The sequence below is a fragment of the Harpia harpyja genome, chromosome 14, assembly GCF_026419915.1.
Source record: "Harpia harpyja isolate bHarHar1 chromosome 14, bHarHar1 primary haplotype, whole genome shotgun sequence".
Taxonomy (NCBI): Eukaryota; Metazoa; Chordata; class Aves; order Accipitriformes; family Accipitridae; genus Harpia; species Harpia harpyja.
Genome location: NC_068953.1, coordinates 19,152,937 through 19,175,721, shown reverse-complemented (window position 1 = coordinate 19,175,721; position 22,785 = coordinate 19,152,937). Strand labels below are relative to the sequence as shown.

Here is a 22,785-nt window from a genome sequence, read left to right as displayed (position 1 = left end):
CAGGAAAATTCTATTGACTTTACTCTTTTTGACAGAGGAGTAACTTGAATGCTTTTTTATTTACACTGTTTAGTGCTTTAAGATAATTCCACCCCCCCAATGCATGTGTTAAAAACCCTTCCATCAGCAAGCAACTTCCACTCGACTCAATCCTCCTGTCACTGTTTTTTATTTCACTCTGAATTTGGCCCATTGTGTCAATAAAAGTAAACGCTGGAAAGGGTTACGGTTTCAAGCTTCCAAAACAAAATGGCCCTGTATTGCTGTAGTTACAGGAGGATCTTCCTCAAACAGGGTTGTGTCTGTTTCCCTTGATTCAGTGACCCAGCAGTAGTCCCCAAGCAGAAACGTGCACTGGGCTCACAAGAGACAACGTATTTTCGAGGTACCTTTTCCCTATGGCAGAACTGAATGCAGAGTGCGTGTTTGCATGTGTGTATCTGGGGATTTAGTATCTCACCGGGGGATTGTGAAGGAATCTGAACTTGGATTCACTTCTGAATTTTAAAAAAGTAAAGTGCCAAAGTGTGGTCAGTGCTCTACATATAAAAGCTGGAGCATGCGTCTCATAGCTTAGCCTTTAAGCAGTCACTTTTATAAGCTGTGCCATTTACAGTAAGCTGAGGGGGAAGGAGAGCAGAGCTGCAGCTGGTAGGCGCAAGCATAGCTTCTTCCAGTTCAAAGTTGGACAGATCCTTTTTGGCTTCTGAGGTGAGCCTCAAAATGGAATATTTGAAGGGACCATGGACTTCAGATGGGCTTTCTGCCTTGGTCTGGCTGCTTCTTAAACCCCTTTGAGACACATCCGTTACTAGTATGACTCTGCTAAATGCGTTCCCATTCCTGTCTTACTTATTTCCCTCATCTGCAATGTAGATAGAGTGCAAGAACATACCAATACCATTGTCTTTTAACTCTCTTCCCATTCAATACGCATGTGAGAAATACTTGTCATCTCCCTACACAGGCCAAGCCAAACTCCTTGAATTTTCCACCTGCTAGCAGCATCACTCAGAAGCCTTTAGACTTTAGAAGGGGGAAGGCTGGAGATACAAAGGAATTACTGTGAGTGACATAATCAATGGAGACATAAGCCAGGAACAGTAGGATGAGATCTGGGGGAAAAAAGAAGAAAAAAAATTAGCTTGAATGTGTAGAGCAATTCTTGCTAGGGGAAGTTAGAGTCTCTATCAAAATAAAGGAGAAAAAGTTGGTTTAGCGGGTTTTCGAACAATTGTGCTACAAAAGCTGTAAGAAAGGTCTGGGTAAGAGCCAGGCTGTGAGGCATAAAAGACAGCAGGCTGGGTAAGAGGTGGAAAGGATGCTAAAACCAGGTAACACTACTATGGCTGCAGCTAAAACCAGAGTAATAGGAAACTGAACACAGGCAAAAGCACCAGTGAAGATCCATCCTCTCTGTGTCTCCATAATCACATCAAAGGAACACCCTAGGCAAATCTCAGACTGCAGCAGCCATTCAGTAAATGGATACGGCTTTTTCCATCCTCAAGCAATCATCAGAGACCCATTTCTTGGTATGGACCAGGGAAGAAAAAAACCCTCTGTGATTTGCAGAATCATTACGCATAACAAAGCAAAAGGCATGCAGAAGTGTTTTTTTCTTAGTAGGTCCAATGGGTGGGGAAAATAAAGCAGTACCAGGCTTCTGAGAGGTTCCTGGTACCTGGAGATGAATGGGTTTGTGATGGGAAAAAGACGTGCACAACACCAACGTGCCAGGGGGAGCGCGGCATGTCTAACACCTTCAGAAGAAAGGGGGCAATCTCGCTTTGCTTTTCCAAAGAGGAGCAAACTCACGCTGCCATCCAGGGAAGGAGCAACTTTCAAAGAAAGAAATCTCGCATCAACCTCGTTATCGGTAAGGCCAGGCCTCTGTTGGGAAGCGATGCCAAGAAGAGATGGGTAGCAGTGCTAAGGTACATCAGTGCCCACCTGGTGCCCGCACCTGGGGAGCTACATGGCAGCTGGTTGAGAGGCTGAGGCTGTCCAGACAACCCGCTGTGGCTGAGAGCCCCCGCAACTCCCACAGTCTGGTTTTTCCTTAAAAAAAAGCAAAGCCAAAGAGCGTAGGCCCACGTAGGGACTGCCTGGGGAGCAGGCGGACATCAGTCACTGATGAGTGAGTGGGTCCTGCCTGGGGAAGGAGCCCAGGAGAGGGGCTGCCCTGTGCCCTTCCTCACGGTCTCCCTCCACGTCCCCCTCAGTGGGACGGGCTCCATGCCCAGGGCACGGTGGCGGGTGGCGGGCGGCGGGAGAGGTCTGCCCTCGGGAGGAAGGCGAGGGGCCGTGCGAGGCCTGCGGCCCACGGCCTGTCACACTCAGCCGCCCCCGGCAAGGCGCAGCCCCCCCCATGGCCAGGGCCGGCCGGGGCCCCGCCAAGCGCCGGGCGGGCCCTGAGCGGGCCGGCGGGCCCGGTGGCGGAGGAGGCGCCGCGTCGCTGCCCCGCTCCTTTTCCTTCCTCCCTCCCTCCGCCTCCCGCGCCGCAGAGCGAGGCGGGCGGGCGGCCGGCGCCGGAGGAGGAGGAGGAGGAGGAGGCGGCGGCGGCGGCAGGGATCCTGCCAGCCCCCGGGACGCAGGAGGTACCGTGGCTTTGCTGCCGCTTCGGCCTGGCCGCCCCGCGGGCACCTGTCCCGCCGTGAGGGGAGGCGGCGGGGTGGGGGGCTGCTGGGGCACGTCGGGGCTTTTCATGTGGAGAAAGGCGGGGGTGAAAGAAAGCTTTTCTTTAAAAAAATAAAAGTTCGGAGGGAACTTTGTGGGGCAGCGAGCGCAGGGCGGCGGCGCTGCCTTCCTTTCCCCGGTACGGGCAGGCGGGAGAGCGGCTGCTCCGGCCCGGCTGCCCCGGCCCGGCGGGGAGATGAAACACTCGAGACTCGCCCTAAGGAAAAACTCGGTTTTATGTAAGCGGGGCCGCGGGCTGGGCTGGGAGCGGTTCCCTCCGGACTCCCCGGCCCCGACCCTGGCTGGGGGTCGCTCCCCCGGCCCTGGTGGGGGCCCTAGCGCGGCCCTCAGCCCCTTGGCTGAGCTGACAGACAAGCGGCCACCGAAAAGTGACTAGAAAGGCTTAGGAGACAGCCCGAATCGGGGTGTAATGCCTTATTTCTCCTCAGCTGGCGGCTTTGGTCTGGGGAGAAAGGGGCTGGTTTAGCCACTTTCTGCGCAGGGCTCACCAAAGGACGAAGGATGCCCGTCCCGCCGAGCTGGGGTGTCCCCAGGCGGGCACCGGGCAGGCCGTGCCAGTTCCAGGTCTGCCTTGTGCGATGGCAGGGAGGTGAGCCCGCAGCGCATTTCCATCCCGATGGTGTCATGGGCCTCTCTAGATCCGTGGTGATACCTATCACAGTGCCCAGCCCCAGATGGGCTTATCGGAAACAGTAGGTGATTTGAGCAAAGAACTAAAGTTTTGGCAGGTCTCTTGTGAATCAGGAAGCGATCTCGGGCAAACCGTGGTGTTTCTGGGTGCCTTGCTGCATTTAGGCACAATGCATGGGGTGAGACTGGATGGTCTGGCAAAGTGGAGAGGAGGTGCTAGGGATGGTACAGGCACGGTTGGAGATGCTGGGATGCTGACAGCTGGCAGCAGCAGGTCTCAGGAGAGAAACTGGGAATGTGTGAAACGGGATGTAAATCAGCATTCAGGTGCATTCTGCATGGTCCTCCTCCTGAATGAGATTCTGCAGAGCCCATAGGATCCCTCTCCCTAAATCAAATTAAAACGCAGTGTTTGCATGTGTTACAGTTGAGTGTATCTTTCTTAAGGTAAAAGCACTGTAGGGTTTTTTTAATTATATACACAAAGGTCCTGAAATATGGAAATACTGCTTACATGGGTGCTGTGTGGCAGTAATACACATGGCTATAGCATTTAGTGTCCTACTTGCAGTTAAAGGGAACTGATTATCAAAACCCACACTATTATTTTTCCTGAAAGTTTTTTCCTTTCACTATATATGAGGAAAGTTTCAGCCTGGGGAATAAGCTGAGTAGAAAGCTAAAAATCAGGAGTGGGATGGTTTTCAAGCCTCACTGGTCCACACTGACCCCCATTCAGTGTTTCTTGTACAGTTGCTGTGAGTGCACATGGTATGCCCCAGTCATACAGCAAGGAAATGCTTCAGAAACCAGCATCTGCTAAAAAGAGCTAGTCTGTTGGTCTTTGCATGGGGAAGTATTTATTCTTACTGTAGCTGCTCAGTGCTTTTATAGTGAGGGTGCAGGGGAGGCAGCTGCTGGAAGCATCACATCCCCTCCATTTTCGGAGTTGTTAACCTGGACAGCTTTTGGGAGGTGTGAGAGCCGCCCTGACACCTCTGTCTGTGGTATTGCACGCACAACATGGCAGAGATATGGGGTCCCAGCGCAGCAGCCGTGCCTGCCAGCGTGGCCAAGAGAAGCTCGGCTCAGGAGCCCAGCTGACTCCAGTGGGAACTTGGCACATTCCAGGGCAGAATCCGGTCCTCCACCACCATGGCCCAGTTCACCAGTTCGTGGGCTGGATCTGGGCTTAGAGACCACCTCCATCTCAGCCTCCTGCAGCAGCCCACAGCCTCCCCTCCTTGTGTGGGTGAAAGCTGCCAAATTCAGCCTCTCACATGTGCCGAACTGCTGCTGCATTTGGGGTGTGAGAGCTGCCAGGGCCTGACCTGGGAGGTGAGTTGCTGCTGCAGTGTGTGATGTGGAGGGAGGGATGGATGTTCGGCAGCTCAGGCATCTGCATCCATCTGGAGTTGTAGCCATCCTGCTGCAAAGGAGGTGTTCAGCTGTGGCGTGTGTGTGAACGTGCTTGCATGTAGCCTGGCCCAGGTCTCTCAGTCCCTATCATTATTTGCCATATGGCACCCAAATTAGTTTTTCCACCTCTGAAAAACTCCAAAGAACCAAACCGCAGTCTGTGGCAGCACCCAGCACCCAGGCTGCAGGGCGCAGGGGCGTACACAGTGCTTGGGGTGTGAGTTTTGATTCCTGCTGCCAGGCACCACGAAGTAAGGGTCATCAGAAGCTGAGTTTTGCCCTAAGTGCACCTAAAATTCAAATATTTGCCTAGAAACAACTGATGTAGCATGCAGTGATTTTTAACGTTGTCGGCAGGTGGTTAAAACCCTATGTAACGAGGGAGGAGCAGAAAGCTTCCTGGAGAGTGGTGACGGATCAGTGTATTTTTATATTCTCCTTGGTCTTTGATCCCAACTCAGGAAGCCAGCCAGCTCTGCTCAGGGAGAGTTAGGGATATTCTTGGGTCTTGCTGGCCAAAGTGGGAGGTGGGTTACATGCTTTGCCGAATTAGAGCCTCCAATCAAAACTTCAGCATCACACACCAGACATGAGAAAAAACTAGTAAGAGTCAAAGGTGAGGGGCACCATGTTACCTCTGAGGGGTGTTTACTGACTGAAACCAAAAGCAGAGAATGAAGGAGCACTGATACTGGTTGGGCACACACTGCAAATTCACCCATAGTTTTAACCTCTGTGGAAGATGTATTAAAAGAAAGAAAATTACAGGTGTGCAGCTTTGAAGAGGTACAGAGTTGGAAATGCCTTGGGAGACTGAGCTGTGCAGTTTTCTGCCGGCTATTATGCAAGACAGTTCAGAAGAAGCCAACCTTTAAGAGCTACTAAGGGCCTGATTTGCTTCCCTGAACATGTTTGAAGAAGCCTGACGCTTCTAGGGTAGCAGAGCTCGCTAAAAGGACTGGGCAAAGGGGAAGGAAGCTGGTGTGTTTCTCTTAGCTCTCTTTTCTTTTCTACAGAGGATTGTCTCAGTAACCACATCAGTATTTTTCAGTTTCTCACAGTGGAGTCTTATAAAAGCCACAGTCATCTTTGTGGATGGGAAAGGTTTTGAGGTTGCATTTAGGATTTTTCCAGCTGCACTGCATGGTTTCAATGCTCTGCCTTTACACTAGCTGGTGGAGAATCTGAAACTGCAGCTGTGACCCTTGCCCACCCCCACACCCTCTGCCCAAAGACTGAGCAGCTTTGGCAGAGAAAAATTGGGAACATTATCTTTCTATAGTGGAGACATTGTTAGTATCCTCCGTTAATTCATGTTATGCTCTTAAAAAAGCTATTGTGAAAATAATTGTATTTATGGGATGATCAGTGCATTTCTGCAAAGTAACATTTAGACAGCTGTGTTAGAGTGCAGAGGAATAAGCATCTTGCAATTTCTATACTAGAACGATTAATTTGTTTTGCTGTTTATTTTTAAACAGAGTAAATGATGTTTCTTCGGGATGGTGCTTACTAGCAGTCGCTCTACTCCTGCATTTACTTGACGGAGATCATTCAGCTTTGACAACAGTATTCAATTTTAAGTGCTGCAGAAAGTTTGTCTGTTGGATCTTCACAACTGTGACCCAGAATGTACTGGTGTGTGGGAACTGAGGAATCCGCTATTTGCAGAGAGAGCAACATGGATCCGCAAAATGGTAAATAGGAGGATTTCTTTTCTTTCCTGTTCAGATTGGGAGCGAAAGGTTTTAAGAGAACTCAGCAGCCAACTGCCACTGAGTTTCAATGAAATTTTAAATATATGAAAGATCTTTGAGTGATTTGAGCCCTAATCGTTGAAAATTTACAGTATAGAACAAGAATTTTACTTCCAAGAAGAATGATATTGAACTACTCGGGTGATAAGAATAGCATTTCTCTGAAGACCAATTTTCTCCAAAGGCCTACAGAATTAGTCAATATATGTATCACGTCTCACCAGTTCCTAAATACGTTTTACAAGATCTGTGCTTTTTCAGCGTGTGAATGCAAATATGTTCCCAGCCACTGATGCAGTGTGTATTCAGGGTATGAAAGCTGCTAAAATCAGAGCATCGTTTCTCAGGCTGAGTAGATATTAACCTGCTCCAGTTTTACTGTCAGCTTTGATTCAGTGGCTTGCAGTGATTTATTGTTGAGCTAGATTAGAAGGTCTGCGTTTATGTAATGTAGTAAATCCATAGGTGGAAGTTTCTCTTTCAGAAGGGACATATGCTTCAGGTTGCTTCCTGTTAATTTTTTTTCCAAACATCCAAATTATTTTTGGATGATTTTTATTGCTGAAACCTAAACCTCCTAGGCACTGCTGCATTTCTCTGAGTCAAAACCCAGTTATATTTCTGCATCAAGAAATAGCCTTCTGGTTATTGTATAACGGTATTCCCCCCTTGCAACAAGCAGTTCATTAGGAGGCAGCATCTGCGTTTTAAGTGTGGGATGAAGGTGTGTTTGACGCTTTGTAGTGAGTAAGCAGGCTTCAGTAGAAGCTAATGTTTTTGCAGCCTTATTTTGGATTTTATCAGCAACTATGAAGCAAAACCTGATAGTTTATTCAGAGGCTGCCTTATCTCGTTTGAAGACGTTTCTCACCAGCGTCACAGGGAGCTCTGGGAACTCCTTCCTTTCTCTGTATGTATTCTGCTTATTCTGTGATACTGATTTTTCTGTTTGCTTTTGCTTTTGTTAATTAGAATTGTATCTTCCTATAATAATCAGGAGCATTTGGTTATTGAATGTTCTTTAAATTCTTAAATTCTATCTTCTCAGTTTTTCTCTGGATGAAATTATCGCCACTTGAATACTAAGCTATAAACCTTACCTATGAGAAGAATTTTAATCTGCGCTAGTGATTCCCAAGTGTTAAGAATTGCTAAATTTTTGTTCTGCAATAGTGATTTGACAAGTTTTTCTGACTGTTTAAGATACAGTAAATAAACAAATTAGTTTATGAGTGAATAAGGAAGTGAAAAGTGAAAAAGGTTTATTTTCTACATTGTGAGTTCAGTTTTTCTTCTGAGAACTTTATTGCATGTTTCTATTATGTAAATATATTCAGTTAAACTGGTTAACTGGAAGCATACAAATCTTAGTGGTATAACTCTTCTATACTTACATGTCTGGGTTATTTTGTTTGATAAACAGTATTGGAAGACTGGCAAAGGGATCCTAGGAAAGCTTAAGATCCAGGACTGCCCTGGTGGATTTGCTCTTTATAAGCATACTGTACATGTTTAAACTCATTTTTATTTCGGGATTGTTTGAGTCCTGCCAAGAATAATTGTCATTAGCTAGCTGGTCCACTCCCTAAGTTAGCTGGTCCTTGTTCTGCATTGGGATCCTGTTACACAGCTTGAACGCAGCAACGCGGTGACTCATTCAGCCTCCACATTTGAACCTATTGTTTACGCTCATTTATTAACAATCTAGATGCAGCCTCCTGCTTCCATTCAATGGGAACCACTGGGAAGTGGAGTGAGATCACAGATAATTTCTTTAATGCCAGTGACCTCATTAGCGCTCACAAAGCTTGGAGTCTTTTTTTTCCGGGCAGGAAGGACAGGTGTGTTGATGTGAGGGGTTTAACAAACAGCATGGTGGTGCTTGTGGCTCTGTGACGGGTCAGTTGGATCAGCATGGTGTTACGGCCAGCACAGTGCTGGAGGCACCTTCCATTGGGTATCGTGTGCACTTGGTGCCTTGATCATTTGAAATCCTTAAGATTTTTAGGGCTTTTTATTCCTGACAGCTATACATTTGGCTAGGTCTTCATGTGGAGAATAGGTTCACAGCATCATTGACTCTAGTTAGCAAATGTAACATGATGCAAGGGCTCACCTTACTGCCTGTGTCTCCTCTGCTATTCCTCTTGTCTGCGGCAGTGATCTTGCCTGTATCCCAGCAGGATGCCCACTTACCCTGAGAGCAGGTGAGCTGTGTATCAGAACTGGACCCTGTCTACCTTCTGGGGATAGTGCTGGGCTTGACTCAGTGATGCCAGTGAGCACCTCCTGGTCCACAAAGAGGATTTGTAACTGGAGTGCAGAATAATGCTCCATTTTGGGTGCAGTCAGCATCTCCCTTGCCTCTTCAAACCCTGCTTCCCCTCTCCTAGATTTATTCATCTTGTCCTAATTAAAAGAAGGAAAGCGAGCAGAGTTATGGGGATGGCTGCAGTCTCTCATGAAGCACGGGTTTTGGTTTTTTTTAAACTTGGTTAAAGAGCTCTACATAATATAATGGAAGTGACATAATATAAATCTTGTAGGAGATACAATGGAAGCCCAAAGATATTACTGTATGAATGCCTAGAACCGAAGAGAGATTCATCTCCTTTCTACGGGTTGGTTAGTTTCTTTGAATCTTATGCAATTTTACAGCTACGATTTAATGAGTTTCTAGGAGACAGTTCAGCAAAGATGTAGAAAAGCAATCATTGTCTTCTGAAATGTAAGGGTACTTTTGTTAAAGAGCTTATCGCTGTCTTATTGAGAATTTTATTCAAAGTCACAGAGCGTTCATATGCCATTTGTGTGTGTCTTGGAGGTGGAATTGGATTATCTTTCAAACACGCCATAGGGTGTCTCTTCTGTCCTGCTAAATCAAGAAATAAGCATTGTAAAGGGGTGTTATGTTGTAATGTATATAGTGTTACATAATTAGGGACAATGATGCCAGTGATAATTGTTTGAAATTTTATAGTAGCTTTACAGATATTAACTAAATGAACCTTCACAACTTCTTTTGAGGCAAATCTGTTGTAAGCTGGTGACTTTCAACTGTCCAGGGAAGCACAGATAGACATGTGCAGTGTGCCTGGAAAAGAGACCTAACTATTAAAATGAGGGAGCAAACAAGTAACCAGAATATAATGACCTGAGCTGGCATTTGGAGTAGACCAGAGGCTCTTAAAGCTGTGCTTCAGAAGTGCCGTGGTGACCCTGCAGCTCACAGGACTTTATATTTTATCAGAAAGAAGCTACCCACGATGGTAGTGACCTTTGCAACCCTGTCTGGGCCGTGGCTTAGCTCAGTACTGACTCAGAGGGAAAGCTGCTGCCTGTACCACCACTTCCTGAATCGTAGAAGTCTCCAGTGCAAGTGAGAGGACCTTAACTGGAAGAGCTGAAGAGTCATTTTAACAAGAGGGACTGCTCAGGAGCTAGTGCAATTTTATATGGAAAGTTTCACAACAGATTGAATGGTGACAGTCTGAGGTTAGCTAATAGCAAATGAAATGGCTAATTCTCCTGGGACATCGCTTTGTGCATCCAGCATCACTCCCCTGTTTGCATGAGGGCAGGATATTTGCAAATATGGCCGAGGCCTTCGTCGTAGGGTGGCGGTTTGAGGAGGTGACGGGACTGTAGGTGGAGGGATGGAAACTTTGGCAAACTCTGCACTTGCTCTCTGTTTTGTACTTACTGGATAACCCGAGCCTTCCAGGCTGTCAGTCTGGCAGTGTGAAATCCACTTAAAAAATAAAAGTCTACAGGAAGAACCTGACTTCTTTGTAGCAATAAAACCAGACAGAGCTCACCTGCTCATGGGTGTGCATGTACATGGCCTCCAGATGAGATCTTTGCTGTCGTTTCCTCATAGTTCTGCACAGTTGATTTTGTTGCCTTAAATGTGAACGGCAGGAACTTGCATTTGGTAGTGTGAATATCTTTGCTTATAAATCTTTCCTGCTGAATAGAGGAGGAAGGGAAAATCAGTGTTGGCAGCACCACTGATATCACGTTGTTCCTCGTGAACTCGCCATGTAAACCCTAAAATCTTTACATCAGCTGTGCGCGTAGGGCTAGGGCTAGCAGGTAGGTCTTGGGGCACGTTGACTTAGCCCCTTCTGTGGCCTGTTGTGCTGTATAACAGGGAAAAAGTAGTCGCACCCTCTGTCCTGCTTTTTCCATCCACACATTACCCTGTAGTAACATTACCCTGAGTCTGCTGTGACAGCGTGGCAGTGAGAAGGACAAGGAGAGTATCTGGGAGGTGATCTGAGCGCAGAGCACTAGAGACCTGCAAGTGTGTTGGTTGCTTGAAGTTCTGTATACTCAGACTAAATGAGCCTTGAAGATTTTCTGGTTTTCTTCCTGCTCGTTAAGCTGTGAGTTAATTTGAGTTCAAACAGCAAATTGAAAGTATTCCTACAAGCGAAAAAAACCCCAGGTATCTTATGTGAGTTAGTCTTACTGCATAATGCCCTGCAGAAGGAGAAGTAGGAAATGCTAGGCAGGAATAGGAAGTACACTAGTAAAGCAGTAATAGGCTTGTATTTTTAAACATATTTAAATACCTACTTCATACAGAAGTGGTGCAATCTCACATGGGGCCAAAAGCTAATGTGGAAGGCTGGTCTGCAACAAAAATGCATGTGGTTAAGCCTGCTCTCCTATACAGACTATAGCAGAGCCACATGTTGCACCATCTCACAGAACCGAGCCTGGATTTCCAAAAAGAGCAGTGAATACTGGGGCATTTACGATTAGGTGCCTAATTTAAGACACTCTGAACTGATTTTCAGAGTCTGGATACTAAGCACTGCTCTTCAGACATAAACTTAGAAGATGTCCCTTGTATTTTGAAACAGAGGCATTTGCCTTTGAAAACATCTTCTAGTCCGTGTGGGAAGTAGGAGTTTGGCTTGTGGGTGCTGTGTCCTTCTGGAGTCAAGAAGGTAGAAAGGAGCACTTAGGTCTTAGTAGTGGCAGGACCAGCTTATTCCTGATAAATACCATCAAAGCCAGTGTGCTCTTGAACTTGAGGGCTGTAGCAAGGAGGGCAGAGCTGCTGGGAGTGCCAGCGGTGCAGTGCAGACCTTGGGTAGCTAATTGAGCAGAGAGTCCAACCTGAGAGCCAGTTTGATTTACAGACAGTAGTAAAACATTGATCTTTATCTGAGCTGTATCTGGCATTATCTGCTGCTATACAGCTTTATTTTTCCACCTTTCAGTTAAAATGTGTTTGTGGTGTATTACATTAAAATGTAACTTACAACAACTCTATCAAGAAGCCTAGAAAAAAACAAAGATTAAGGTGATAAGGTGGTACAGAAAATCCTTTGCCCTTAGAACCTGTACACAGGGACTCCTTAACAACGTTACTAATGTGTGATTATAAGGTAGCTCTCAGGTGAGGGTTGACACTGTGGTGACAGAACCGTTGTCCTCTGTTTCAGTGGGAAAAAGCAATTGATAGTGTTCACACCAACTCAGTCTTTACCAGGTCTGTAACTGAGTTATTGTTTTGTCAGTGATGTTGCAGGCGATTTTATACTTGCATTAAAGAAAGTGCTATGAATTTTTTTTTTTTTTATCATCTCCAAAGCCTGTGGGGGCCTTATCCAAAACCAATTAAAGTCTTTGAACTGACATTAACAGGCTTGGGATCAGATCTTCAGGGATCCTTACAGCATTAAGTCTGTGGTTTGTTTGTTTTTCATTTCTCTGATCGATAAAGGGGCTGCCAGAGCTTCTGCTTGGCAGAAGGCAGCTAACTGGGAGGAGATGTTTGCATTGCAGATGAGGGTGTCGTGGACAGATTTTATACCATACAGCTCCCAGTCTGCTGTGTAGGTGAAGTCTGTCTCTTAATAGGTTCTGTTTCAGATTTTACATCAAGTTAGGCTGATATTTAATTCGTTTCCTTAATCCAAGTCTGTGTGCTCATTAGTGGGTCAGCAACTGCATGATTATGTATCACCACAGCAGCAGCCCTTTTATGTAAGCTGCTGATAGTTTCACAACAGAAGTGTGTCCACGCTTTCAATTTGTGCCTTGCTCTTACTTAGGGGGAGGACTTATAAAAGAAGTCTTTTAAGTATTAGGGAAGGCCCTCAACCTTCAAAAAAGCAGGCAGAGGTGCTCTGGTGCTTGGCAGTTTCTGGTTTAAAGAAAAAAGTGTGCTTTCAGAAATTACAAACTGCCCTTAAAACATGTACAGCTACATGCAGGCAAACGCGGTGAGTCTGATCATGAATCTGAAATGGAGTCAGCAAGGACATATTCAGACCATGTTAAAATATAACAGTTGAAAAAGATTCCCATTGAACAGTAGTGAAGTTGCTATAGTAAAATCTTTGGGGTTATGCTGCAGTTTTTGCAAATACTCTGTCCCTCCCAGTACGATATTTAGCCACCCTGTATGTGTTGGGAGAGAGGGTGAAACCCAGTGATGTCTTTGTAGATTGTGTATTTTTTGCAGGGACATGTGTATCTGCTGGTGAAGGTGCCTAGACAGCCTTTCCTAGCCTGAGCTCTCCTGGTATGGGTACTTGCAGTGGTGGGATGTGTTGCTCCGGACAGGCTGGCAGGACTTGGGGTCTGCCATGGAGCTGCAGAGCTGTGGGAAATCTGGTGCAGGTCCTGTCTTTTTTGGCTCACCCTCTCCATTTGGGGAGGGTGGCAGATCTGTGGTGAGCTTCAGGAACTTCTCGGTCACAAAGACAAGCCCCATGTTGTGTCACCCAAGGGTGAGGGAAAGGGTCAGTCTGCTACAGGAAGGGCGCGAGGAAGGTGAAGGGTGAAAGGAGCAGGGACCTGGGGTTAGGAGCTGGAGGAGCAGCTTAATTTTGTTATTAATAGTCAATATGTGGCTCCCAAGCATAAAGGTTGGCATTTTGGATACTGCTGGAGGAAACTCAGTCCCAGGCTGTCCACAACTCCTTTTCTGAGCATAGTTGAAAATCATGGAAAACTAGCAAACCAAAGCAGTGATTCAAACAAGAAGTCTGGATAAATTTAGCTCAAATATGCTTGGTATGTTTGTGGTCGCTGTGGAAGTTACATCACTGCTTGTTTTAATGATCAGAATATCGCTTGGAAAACTGGCATGGCTACCCGAGAAGAGCTCAAAATGAAATCTATTAAAAGCATGCATGTCTTTGGAATTGCTTCACCTGCAGTTAGTTGGTTTGGGGGTTATTTGTTTTATTCCCATCTTGGTTAAGGAGTATTTTGACTAGAGGTTATTGCTGCTTAATTGAAAAGCCACAAGGTTTAGAACTGATACACTCTGCAGTGTGATTATCTACTTTATATAAAAATTCTGTCTGGGGAGTAAGATTCAAAAAGAGTGCTGGTAATTGCTGAATACAAGACCTCCTCCAGAATCTGCCTGCATCTCTTTCTGTCTTGCACATCAAAGAGCCTTTGAAAATGCTTTTATTTTTACATCAAACAGGAGCATTCTTTTTTTTTTTTTTTGTAACACTAATGGACAAGATCCCTTTTCAGATCTCAAATGTAGCTTCAAAAAAAAGTCTAGCTCCTTAAGTGGGCTTGTTATCATGGTCACAATTCTCTGATGTTTTGCACCTTGGGCCTTTCACATGATAGCAGGGTGGAAATAAAGGCTATCAAATCAAAGTCATTTGCATGGATTGGACCAGGTTCACAGATGCAATGGATCAGAGTTCATCATAGGTTGTTGGGAAGGGGGTAAAACGTGCCTCGCCTAATTTTGCTGTCTGTATCTTGGAGCAGCCATCTAAAAATGCTGTGGGCTGATGCAGGTTCACAGCATGTACCTTCCTTTGAACATAGCATCCTCCCAGGCAGAGTCCTTGTCCTCCCTCCACTGAAATGAATGCTGATATTCCCAGACATCAGGAAGACAAAAGGGAAGTATCTCCCCATTCCCCCCCTCTGCAAAGGCAGGCACTTCTGCCGCTTGTAGGCTTTGTCACAAGTGAGGGAAGGTTTTATTTTTTTTTTTTTGGTAGCCCACGTTAAAGCTTTGGCAGCACATCACTACACAGCCTGATTCAGGACCAGCACTGTCTTGGCCAACAGCAGAGGTCTTTTCATCAGGCTTTCTCTTCTGCTCCAGACACAGCTGTTAAGGTTATCTTCTGTCTGAGATATGCTGTCCTGGAAACCGGCATCTTGGAGGATCTGCTCCTACTCTCATGGAAGCTGGTGGAGTTCAGCAGAAGCTGGAGTGGAGCCTTGCTTTCTCCACTGTTTTGTTTTTTTTTTCTTTTCCAGACTATCATATTCATCTCTTTCCTCTGATGCTCATCCCAGCTTTGCACTTCCCTTGGCTCTGCTGTTCCCAAATTGCCCATTCAACTCTCTTGATGCCAACCATATCCAATGATTGCATTTCCTTTTCCTCTGCATGCAACACTTTTACCTAAAACTAATCTAGAGTTGTTGTTGTGTTGGTGGTAAACAAGAAGTGAGGATAGCAAAGAGTAAGGTGTTTTATTAGGCTAGCAGACACAGTTAACGAAGCACATTGAACTGTGTCTAACAAGTACTAAGCTTGGATTTTGCTGCATGGGATGTTTACCCACTCAAATGTCTTGAAAGGCTTCTTCCCTTAGATGTGTCTGCTTTTTCCTAGATCTATCAGTTTGTTTAGTAAAAGGTATTCTCCCTTTCCACAAACTTCCCTCAAAGTAGCCTCTGAAATGGTTGTTGTGTCAAGTGTTACAACTGTTAGTGCTTGGTAGCTGGGTTAACTTCTGCATGTGCGTAACGTGGGAACACAGGCCGTAGGACTGGAAGGAGTGCGTGGGTCAGTGTCCTGGTTTCACACTCCTAAGCCTTATGCAAGACCTGTTTTAAGCAAGTTGACTTGTCTGTTGCTTCTGCTTTTTCAAGAAGACTATTCCAAAGGCTCATTTCTCCAATGTTTTAAAGTTTCTTCTAATTGGCAGCCAAAATGTATTCATACCCTGCACATAAATAGCTCTTCTCCTTCCCTGGTGTCTCCCTCTGGATGTATTTATAGACAGTACTCCCATCCCTGTCCAGCCTTCATTTTTCTAGACTCAACAAGCCAAGCTCTTTTCATCTGTAGTCTTGTAATTAGAGTGTCCATTTCTTCGATTCATCTTCTCCACCTCTTCCAGACTGTCTTAATCTTCCTTGAACATGACAAACTGGAGTCGTCCAAGGTATTTTATGTATCTTTTTAATGTTGTTTTCCCTTTTTTCCTCCTCTCAGGACAGGCTTTCCAAAATCTTGATATGTCCAAGTTCTGTAAGAAACCTGCTGTGCTCCTTGGGGAAGGGAGGAGGGACACTGGTGGCCACGCAGGTGACAGCAGATACCCAGGACCCCTGCCATGTGATGGAGGGATGGAGAACTGGGCTTGCTGCTGTGGCCCAAGGGGACCTGATGGAGCAGCTATGAGCTTCATCCTACCACTTTCATCAGCTTTCTCTGAAAGCCCTGCTGGGGCTTGTCTTTCCCGGTAGTATCCATGGAGTTTCATGGGGCTGGAGAGACAGATGTTGGCTGCTTCTGTGTTATTATTTTTGACCAGCAGTTGGGTTGGAGAGTTGTAAATAGGTTTTTGGTTTAGAAGGGTGTTTACCTCTGTTATTAAAGTGAAACATAAGCTTAGGAGCTGCTTTTCTCAACTCAGACAGCTGTGGAATTGCTGGATGTGTCTTTGGCAGAGCCAGTAGAGGACTCGGACTCAGAAGAGACCTAAGCAGAGACCTTGGGCCCGTCCTCCCCTTAAACACACACAGGGAGTCCCTCCCTAAACTCTTCCAGATGTAGTCTCTCACAGCTGGGGCTAAAAGCATTTGCTTCTTTCTAAAGATAGCTTTAAATATATGTCTAAGGAGGATGTAGCAGAAGGGGGCTGGCCATGACTTGGTGCTTCCCCAATGTGAATAATTAATGACTTTTTTTTTTAGAAGAATGTTGAGCAAATTATTTCTTTGAAAGAGATAAAACATTGATGCATGGAATTTTTTCCCTTCTGATGAAAGCTTACACACTAGGGGAAAAAAAAGTTTCAAAAGACACCAAAGTTAGCCATGAAATTTTATTTTATGAAGTTTCAAATGAAATCAAATCTTGGTTTGGTTTTGTGGCTATAATATTTGATTCAGTTGGACAAGAATGGTCTCACTAGAGACACCTTTCATCATTTAATAATCCTCTCTTTCCAGCTATGCCTGGAAACGAACACAAAGAAAATCCAAAAGCATAGTCATACTTCTGCATGCTTAATGTATATCTTCCAATTTAAAATTTGGAAAGCAAGAGTGGCATAGCCGGCCTTGCATGCAAAAGCATATTTCTGAATGATTCAAGCTGTAGGATTGGAACCGAATCACTGAGGCCAAAGGACAAAAATAGAAACTTTCACTTAGAGCTGAGTCATTTGTATTTTCAAGACAGCAATTGGCTCTCTGGCCATTTGGAGCTTTCTTGGCTCCCTCAATCTCTTTCCCTTGAGGGTGGAAATTAACTTCACCAGTGTTCTCTGTGGTCTTTGCTGATCCTTTGCACCCCAAAGAGGGCAGTACGTGAGGGATGCGGGGCATCCCCTATCACTGCAAGAGCCAGCCTTTGCCCTGTGCTTGCCGGAGGTCATCCCCATCCCTTTCCTTCCTTGCCCAAAGGCTAGTAGTGTGTCTACCAGGGATGATGGTGCCTTCACGAGACAATCTGACCACTGAGAGATGTGTTGTGGCCACTGATGCTCTGAATGCTCCTACAGATTGAAAGGGTGAACGTGTGCATGTGAAGCTGCTTAGGCCTGACACTTGTACTCAGGGGAGAGAGTAAAACCATCACTGTCATCAACAACGGCCCAGTTTGTCGTGCTAGTAAGCTGGGGATGGCAGGATTAGCAAAGGGCTGCCTGCTTGTGTTCGGTACCCAGCCGCTTGGTGAAAAGTCAGAAGAGAGAGGAGGAGGAGGAGGCAGCAGCCCCGTGTTTGCTGTCAGCTGCTGCCATTTGTTTGGGATGTGGAGGTTGTCTTGGTGTTGCCTATTGCCGCTAAGGAAGCTTTATAAACAGAGAGGGTGAAACAAGAGGTGGAGTGTGGAGCAATGGGAGCCTTGCATGCTGGTATGCACAGCCAGATGGGGATTTGTGTAGAGTTTATCAGTACACAGTATGCAGCCCCCAGAGCCCAGGTGGGAGGAAGGGGTGCCCAGTCATGGTGCTGATGAGCTGCCTCCGCTCTGACTCTGCAGTGAGGATTGCAGTCCTGCTGCCCCTCTTCCAGTCATGTGTAGCCAAGGGCAGTGGAAGTGGTGCATGCACTTTAAAAACAGCCTGTGGGCAGCATGGTGTCTGAGGTAGAGCTTTCCACCTGCAGAGCACAAGAGAAGAGACATGTCCCGGGATGTCACGTGCAGTAGCCCTTGTTCCTTTTCCCTGGATAGCTGCAGGTATAATTAGTGACCCCACAGCTACCTTGCGCTTTCCAGTGTGATTTGCCTGCTGGTGTGGTGGGTTTGCTCTGATGGTCATATTCCAGTGTGTATTTCTTTGTGCTCTCTCTAAGTTCATTGCCTTGTAATGGCTTTGTGTAGCCTCTTCTGTACTTCAGCAAAATAGGAGTAACCAGCTCAGTTTCATTTGAACTTCTTGGACAATGCAAGTAATTTCCAGAGTCCCGGGGATCTGGGAGGCACACACACAAATGCAGGAGCCTGCTCAGATCTGGTAGAGCTTTTCAGCTCCAGCTCAGTGCTGGCTGTGACAAACAGCCAGCCAGCCAGCTTCACACAGCCAGTCTGGCACCTGTGATACTGCCCACTAAAGACTGCTGGGTCTCAGTGTTACTAGTACTTGAGGCTTTTCTGTCCTCTCTTCCCCCATTATCCTGAATGATAGAGAAACAATTGTGTAAGTGTGGAGCTAAAGCCTTTGGAAGCGTCTCTTTTTCATAATTCAGTTCTGGAGCCCCTTAAAAAGGCAGGAGTCCAGAGCATTTTTCCATCGGGACTTAATATTTTCCTTCCAGGTTTGCATTAGCAAATTTGTTTTCCTTGCAGGTTAAGAGTGTTTCTAAATAGAAAATTTCCAATGGCTCTAGTGATAATTGGTCACTTTGCATGGCTGTACCTAAAATTGTCAGCATGTCCTTTACAAGATCCTGTGTGCTTGCTGGAAAATGTTTAATGCAGATCAGCACTTTGCGTGCGTGATACTGGCATGTAAACAATTTAAAAATAATTCCAGATTATGCAATAATAGTGAAAAAGATCCCTTCAGTACTGGATTTTTGTCTTTGAAGCATTCTTCTGTGTTTCAGATCTGGTCTTTTGTAGGGTTATAAGTTTCCTTTTGTGGCAGTAAGCATTGATTGTAAACTATGTTGTAGATGTGAGTGTCTTTTATACTCAATACATCATCTTTTCCACTGCCTTGGCAAGCAGATCTTAATGTAGAGCCACTCCTTTAATTAGATGAAATAATGGATGTTTGGGTGAAATGGAACCACAAAAAATAGGCAGAAAAAACGTGTGGAGGGTTCCCACTGTCCTGAGGAGCTGGCATCTCTTGCTTGTTGTGAAGAGACACTAGTCAGGGTCAGAGGGATATGGCCCAATTCTGGTGTGGTCTCTCCAGTGGGGATGCTGAATTTCCTAGAGAAACCATCCTGTTATCTCTCAATTGGATTTACTATAACTTTCTCTCCTTGTCTTCTCACAGCGGGGTTTGTAAGTGGTTCTGACCATTTTTGAATCCTGCTAGTGACATTTTATAGCAGAATTGGTTGAACCATGTAGATTTTGCCTAAATCCGAGAACAAGGTGAAATAGATCATAGGCTTCTTGCTGCAGGACCCTCCTTTGATTCTGGGCCAGGTCCTGGCTATGGGGCCATATGGACTGAGGGCATGTGGGGGAAACAGCTTCCCTCCTGGGGACAGACCTTGGCCCGTGATTGTATCTTTTAAGAAATGAATGAAGGAAATGAATGAATGAAATCTTCTAACTTTTTTAAACAACAATGAAACCTTGTTTTGAAGTGTCAGCTAATTAGAGAAGGAACACAAAAGATATCTTTGTTTCATGAAGCATTTTGATTGACTTGGGCTGATTTAAAAATTTATATATTTTTTTTTATTAAAGAGCCCAGGGTTTTGTTTTTTCTTCCTGGTTTGGGATGGGGATTATTTTTCAGTATCTCAAAGATTTCTATAGGATTGAAAATTTTTTTCTTACCCATCCAAGTGGAAAGCGCAATGTAGGACAGATCCATCATCCTTTGAAATCACTGGAGGCTTCACGTTGGCTGTTGTTCAGTTTATTAATCTGAAGTTTTTCAAAGCAATAGAAGATACATGAGTCTGTTACAGAGGCTCAGAAATAACATGGCTTTCCATTAATTTTGCAAACCAGCTTGCCAGAGCTTCTGTAGAGTAGTTTTGAAAAATGTTCAGCAGTGCTCGTGAGTTTTTAAGCGGTTGGGGGGATTGGCTTTCAATATTCAGCATCTTTTGAACCTCTTCTCTGTCCCATTTTTTGTTTGCTCTGTGGCAGCACTCAGAAGTCAAAATGGCAAAAGATTAAGCTGGTAAAGGTTAGCTGTAGCCATCTGGTGCTGTTGAGGAATTAATGTCTGAGCACAGCCCAGAGAGACGGCCTCCCTGCCCACCCCCATCCCCAGATCCTCTCTGAACCAGAGGCTTGGATTTCGCTGTAATGGGACATGGAGATGAAAATAACTGTCAAGGCTAAAATGTAGTAGTTAATTCAGACAAAGAAGCAGGCAGCAAGCTAAAAGACATTACATCCAGAGCTGCTTGTGCTGAAGCAGACGTGGGTGGCTAAGGAATTAATAGCTTAATTGAGCATCGCTGAATGGGATGCTGTGTTAAAGTCATCATCTTGATGCTCCATCTTGATGCTGGAAATACCTGCATACATTATGACAAGGTCAGTAGCAGTTTTAAAGTTTTATTATGATTGTAATTCTGTTTTGGAGTAAGTTGGCTTCCTGCGCTATTTTATCCTGTGTTAAGCATCTCATTTACATCTTTGCTAAATAAAAATATCCTAGGTAGTTGCCAAAGAACTCCTCCCTTATCAAAGGGACTAATGTAGCACTTAAAACTCTGTGAGTTTATGTGTAGAGACAGGAATGCAGTGATTTGGGATATAAAGCATCTATACAGTGTGCTGTTTTGTTATGCAGTCGTTTGCTGATTCACAGCATTGACCTGCAAACCCTCACCTTTTTACTGGTAATGGCATACTGTCAATTTAGAAACTTTAGATCTTTTTTTTTCACCTGCTGTAATAACAAGGTCTGATACATGGTGTCAATACATGTATCTCTGAAATTCTCATGGTACCCTTTATTATTAATAAGACTTATTTTGGGTTCTTTTTTTTTTCTGTGCTGGGACAGCAGTCTGTTGCAGTTTAAAAGTGATAGTCTTATAACCTTTGAATGGCAATAAAACAACACTGCTTTTTATTTTTTATAACCTCTCTTTCCATTGGAATACTTTTTGAAGAAAATTAGTCTTGCCCCTAGCTTCTGTAAAAGGTTGTAAGTGCAAAGCCAAACTTAAAAGGTACTTCCAAAGTATAAAACATTGAAATCAAGAGTGGGAAGTATTTCCAAAGTTAGTTGCTTTGATACAAGCTGTTAAGTGGTGTGAGGAATAGATGAAGGGTGCGTTTTTAGTGTTGGCTAGGGGGTGAGCCCCATGGCCTTATTTTCATTAACATTCAAACGTGTTAGAGAAATGAACCCACACCATACCACCTCAGTTCAAATAGGCTTCATTTATCTGCTTTCCTGTTGCAAGCTCAGAAGAGGGGTGCTGATTTGGGGCAGTGGTTTTAGAGGAACCTGTGCCAACACAGGAACTCTGTCCCAGATCTGTGTGCAATAAAGCAAAAACTAAAGGAAATCACAACGGGTGTGTAAGAGTTTCTGGAGTTTCTAGTAGCCTTTTATTACAGGGATATCCAAGAAGTACTGCTACAATATTATAACTTGCTATGCTGTTTTGCATATAGCAATGTGCATTGTCAAACAGTAATGTAGACCCTGTTGTGCAAAGTACAGAAGCCAGTTCCTAAAATCCATACAATCTAAGAATTAAAAGTACTTTGTTACATTCAGGCTTAAATGCTCAGCATGTTGCATGATAAAGTCCAAAAATAGAGGTTCCGTATTACTCAATTTCAGTATTACTCTCGTTATGTTGTTCAAGGCTATATGCAAGTGAGGTGACCCTATTATGAAAGGCACGAAGAGCTCAGGTAAGGAGAGTGAGATTTGTGGGGTTAAAACCATAGGCAGAATTTCTTTGGATTTCAGCCCAGATTTTTGCTAAAAATGGCTGATGCATGTATTGGCAAAACTTTATTTCCAGCCTGCATGAATGCCAGTACTGATGATAGTAAAGTCATGCATCTTGTAGAAATAAAACGGTCTTTAGTCAGTAGAATGTAATTTTCCTCTTTTTTTTTTTTCTACTGGTGAGTATAAATTAAGCTTATAAAACATGCTGTTTCTTATTTTCCATTTGTAATTCAGAAGTCAGTATATCATTTACTAAGTCACCAGGAAGTCTTCTATGAATTGGGTAATTTGGTTGGTGAGATGCTTAGCTTTGCAATGGATGGCTTCTGTGTATTTTGGAAACTTAGGAATGGATGGTCCACTTGCTCTCATTTAACCTTTGAAAGCTCAAGTTAACTTTGACAGAATCATGTGAGTACAGCTGTTGGTTGAGGGCAAGCTTTTTTATCACTCTGTCTCTCACCAGTTTTGCTCTTTTGAGGATTGTAATTAGTTCAATTACAGGGTCTTTTTTTGCTGAAGACCTTTGGCAGCTTTTTTCCTCAGATCTTAGGCAGGAGGTCAATTTACTCTGTAGAATGCAATCACAGAAAAGTTTTGATGACAGTTACTTCAGAAACTTGAGTGATAAGCAGCATTATCTTTCTGCCAAGAATATTTAAATATAAACATATTGGTTTTGAACAGTAGAATTGCCCAGATTTCTTGCATTTAATGAAGCTTTTATTGACTTCTACTTGATGGATGTTCAAATGTTCAAAACTGGGCGGTTTTGGTTAGATCAATAAAAATGTGCCTAAGACAAGACTAAAATTGAGTTTAAGGACTAAAATTAATATCACGAAGACTCCGATTAAACTGCCAGCTAACTCTGGGAGCATGTAAACTCTGTGAAGCCTGCCATTTGTGACCTTCCTGTTCCTGGAGAGCCCAGAAGTCTACTCCTAACGCACATGACCAGACTG

The 22,785-nt window shown here is 44.6% G+C and overlaps 1 protein-coding gene across 2 annotated transcripts in view; it reads left to right on the top strand.

Annotated features, from left to right (window-relative positions):
- The first annotated feature begins 2,486 nt into the window (after positions 1–2,486).
- The window catches only part of LRRK1 (leucine rich repeat kinase 1), an 82,685-nt gene continuing 62,386 nt past the window's right edge, over positions 2,487–22,785 (top strand). Inside the window, exons 1-2 of one of the 2 annotated variants that reach the window (XM_052807947.1) lie at positions 2,487–2,600; positions 6,231–6,446. In XM_052807947.1, the coding sequence (XP_052663907.1) occupies positions 6,380–6,446 (67 nt within the window). In that variant the 5' untranslated portion in view covers positions 2,487–2,600; positions 6,231–6,379. Of the gene's footprint in view, positions 2,601–6,230; positions 6,447–7,320; positions 7,417–22,785 lie in introns of those variants that run through there. The other variant, XM_052807948.1, reaches the window with a different exon arrangement.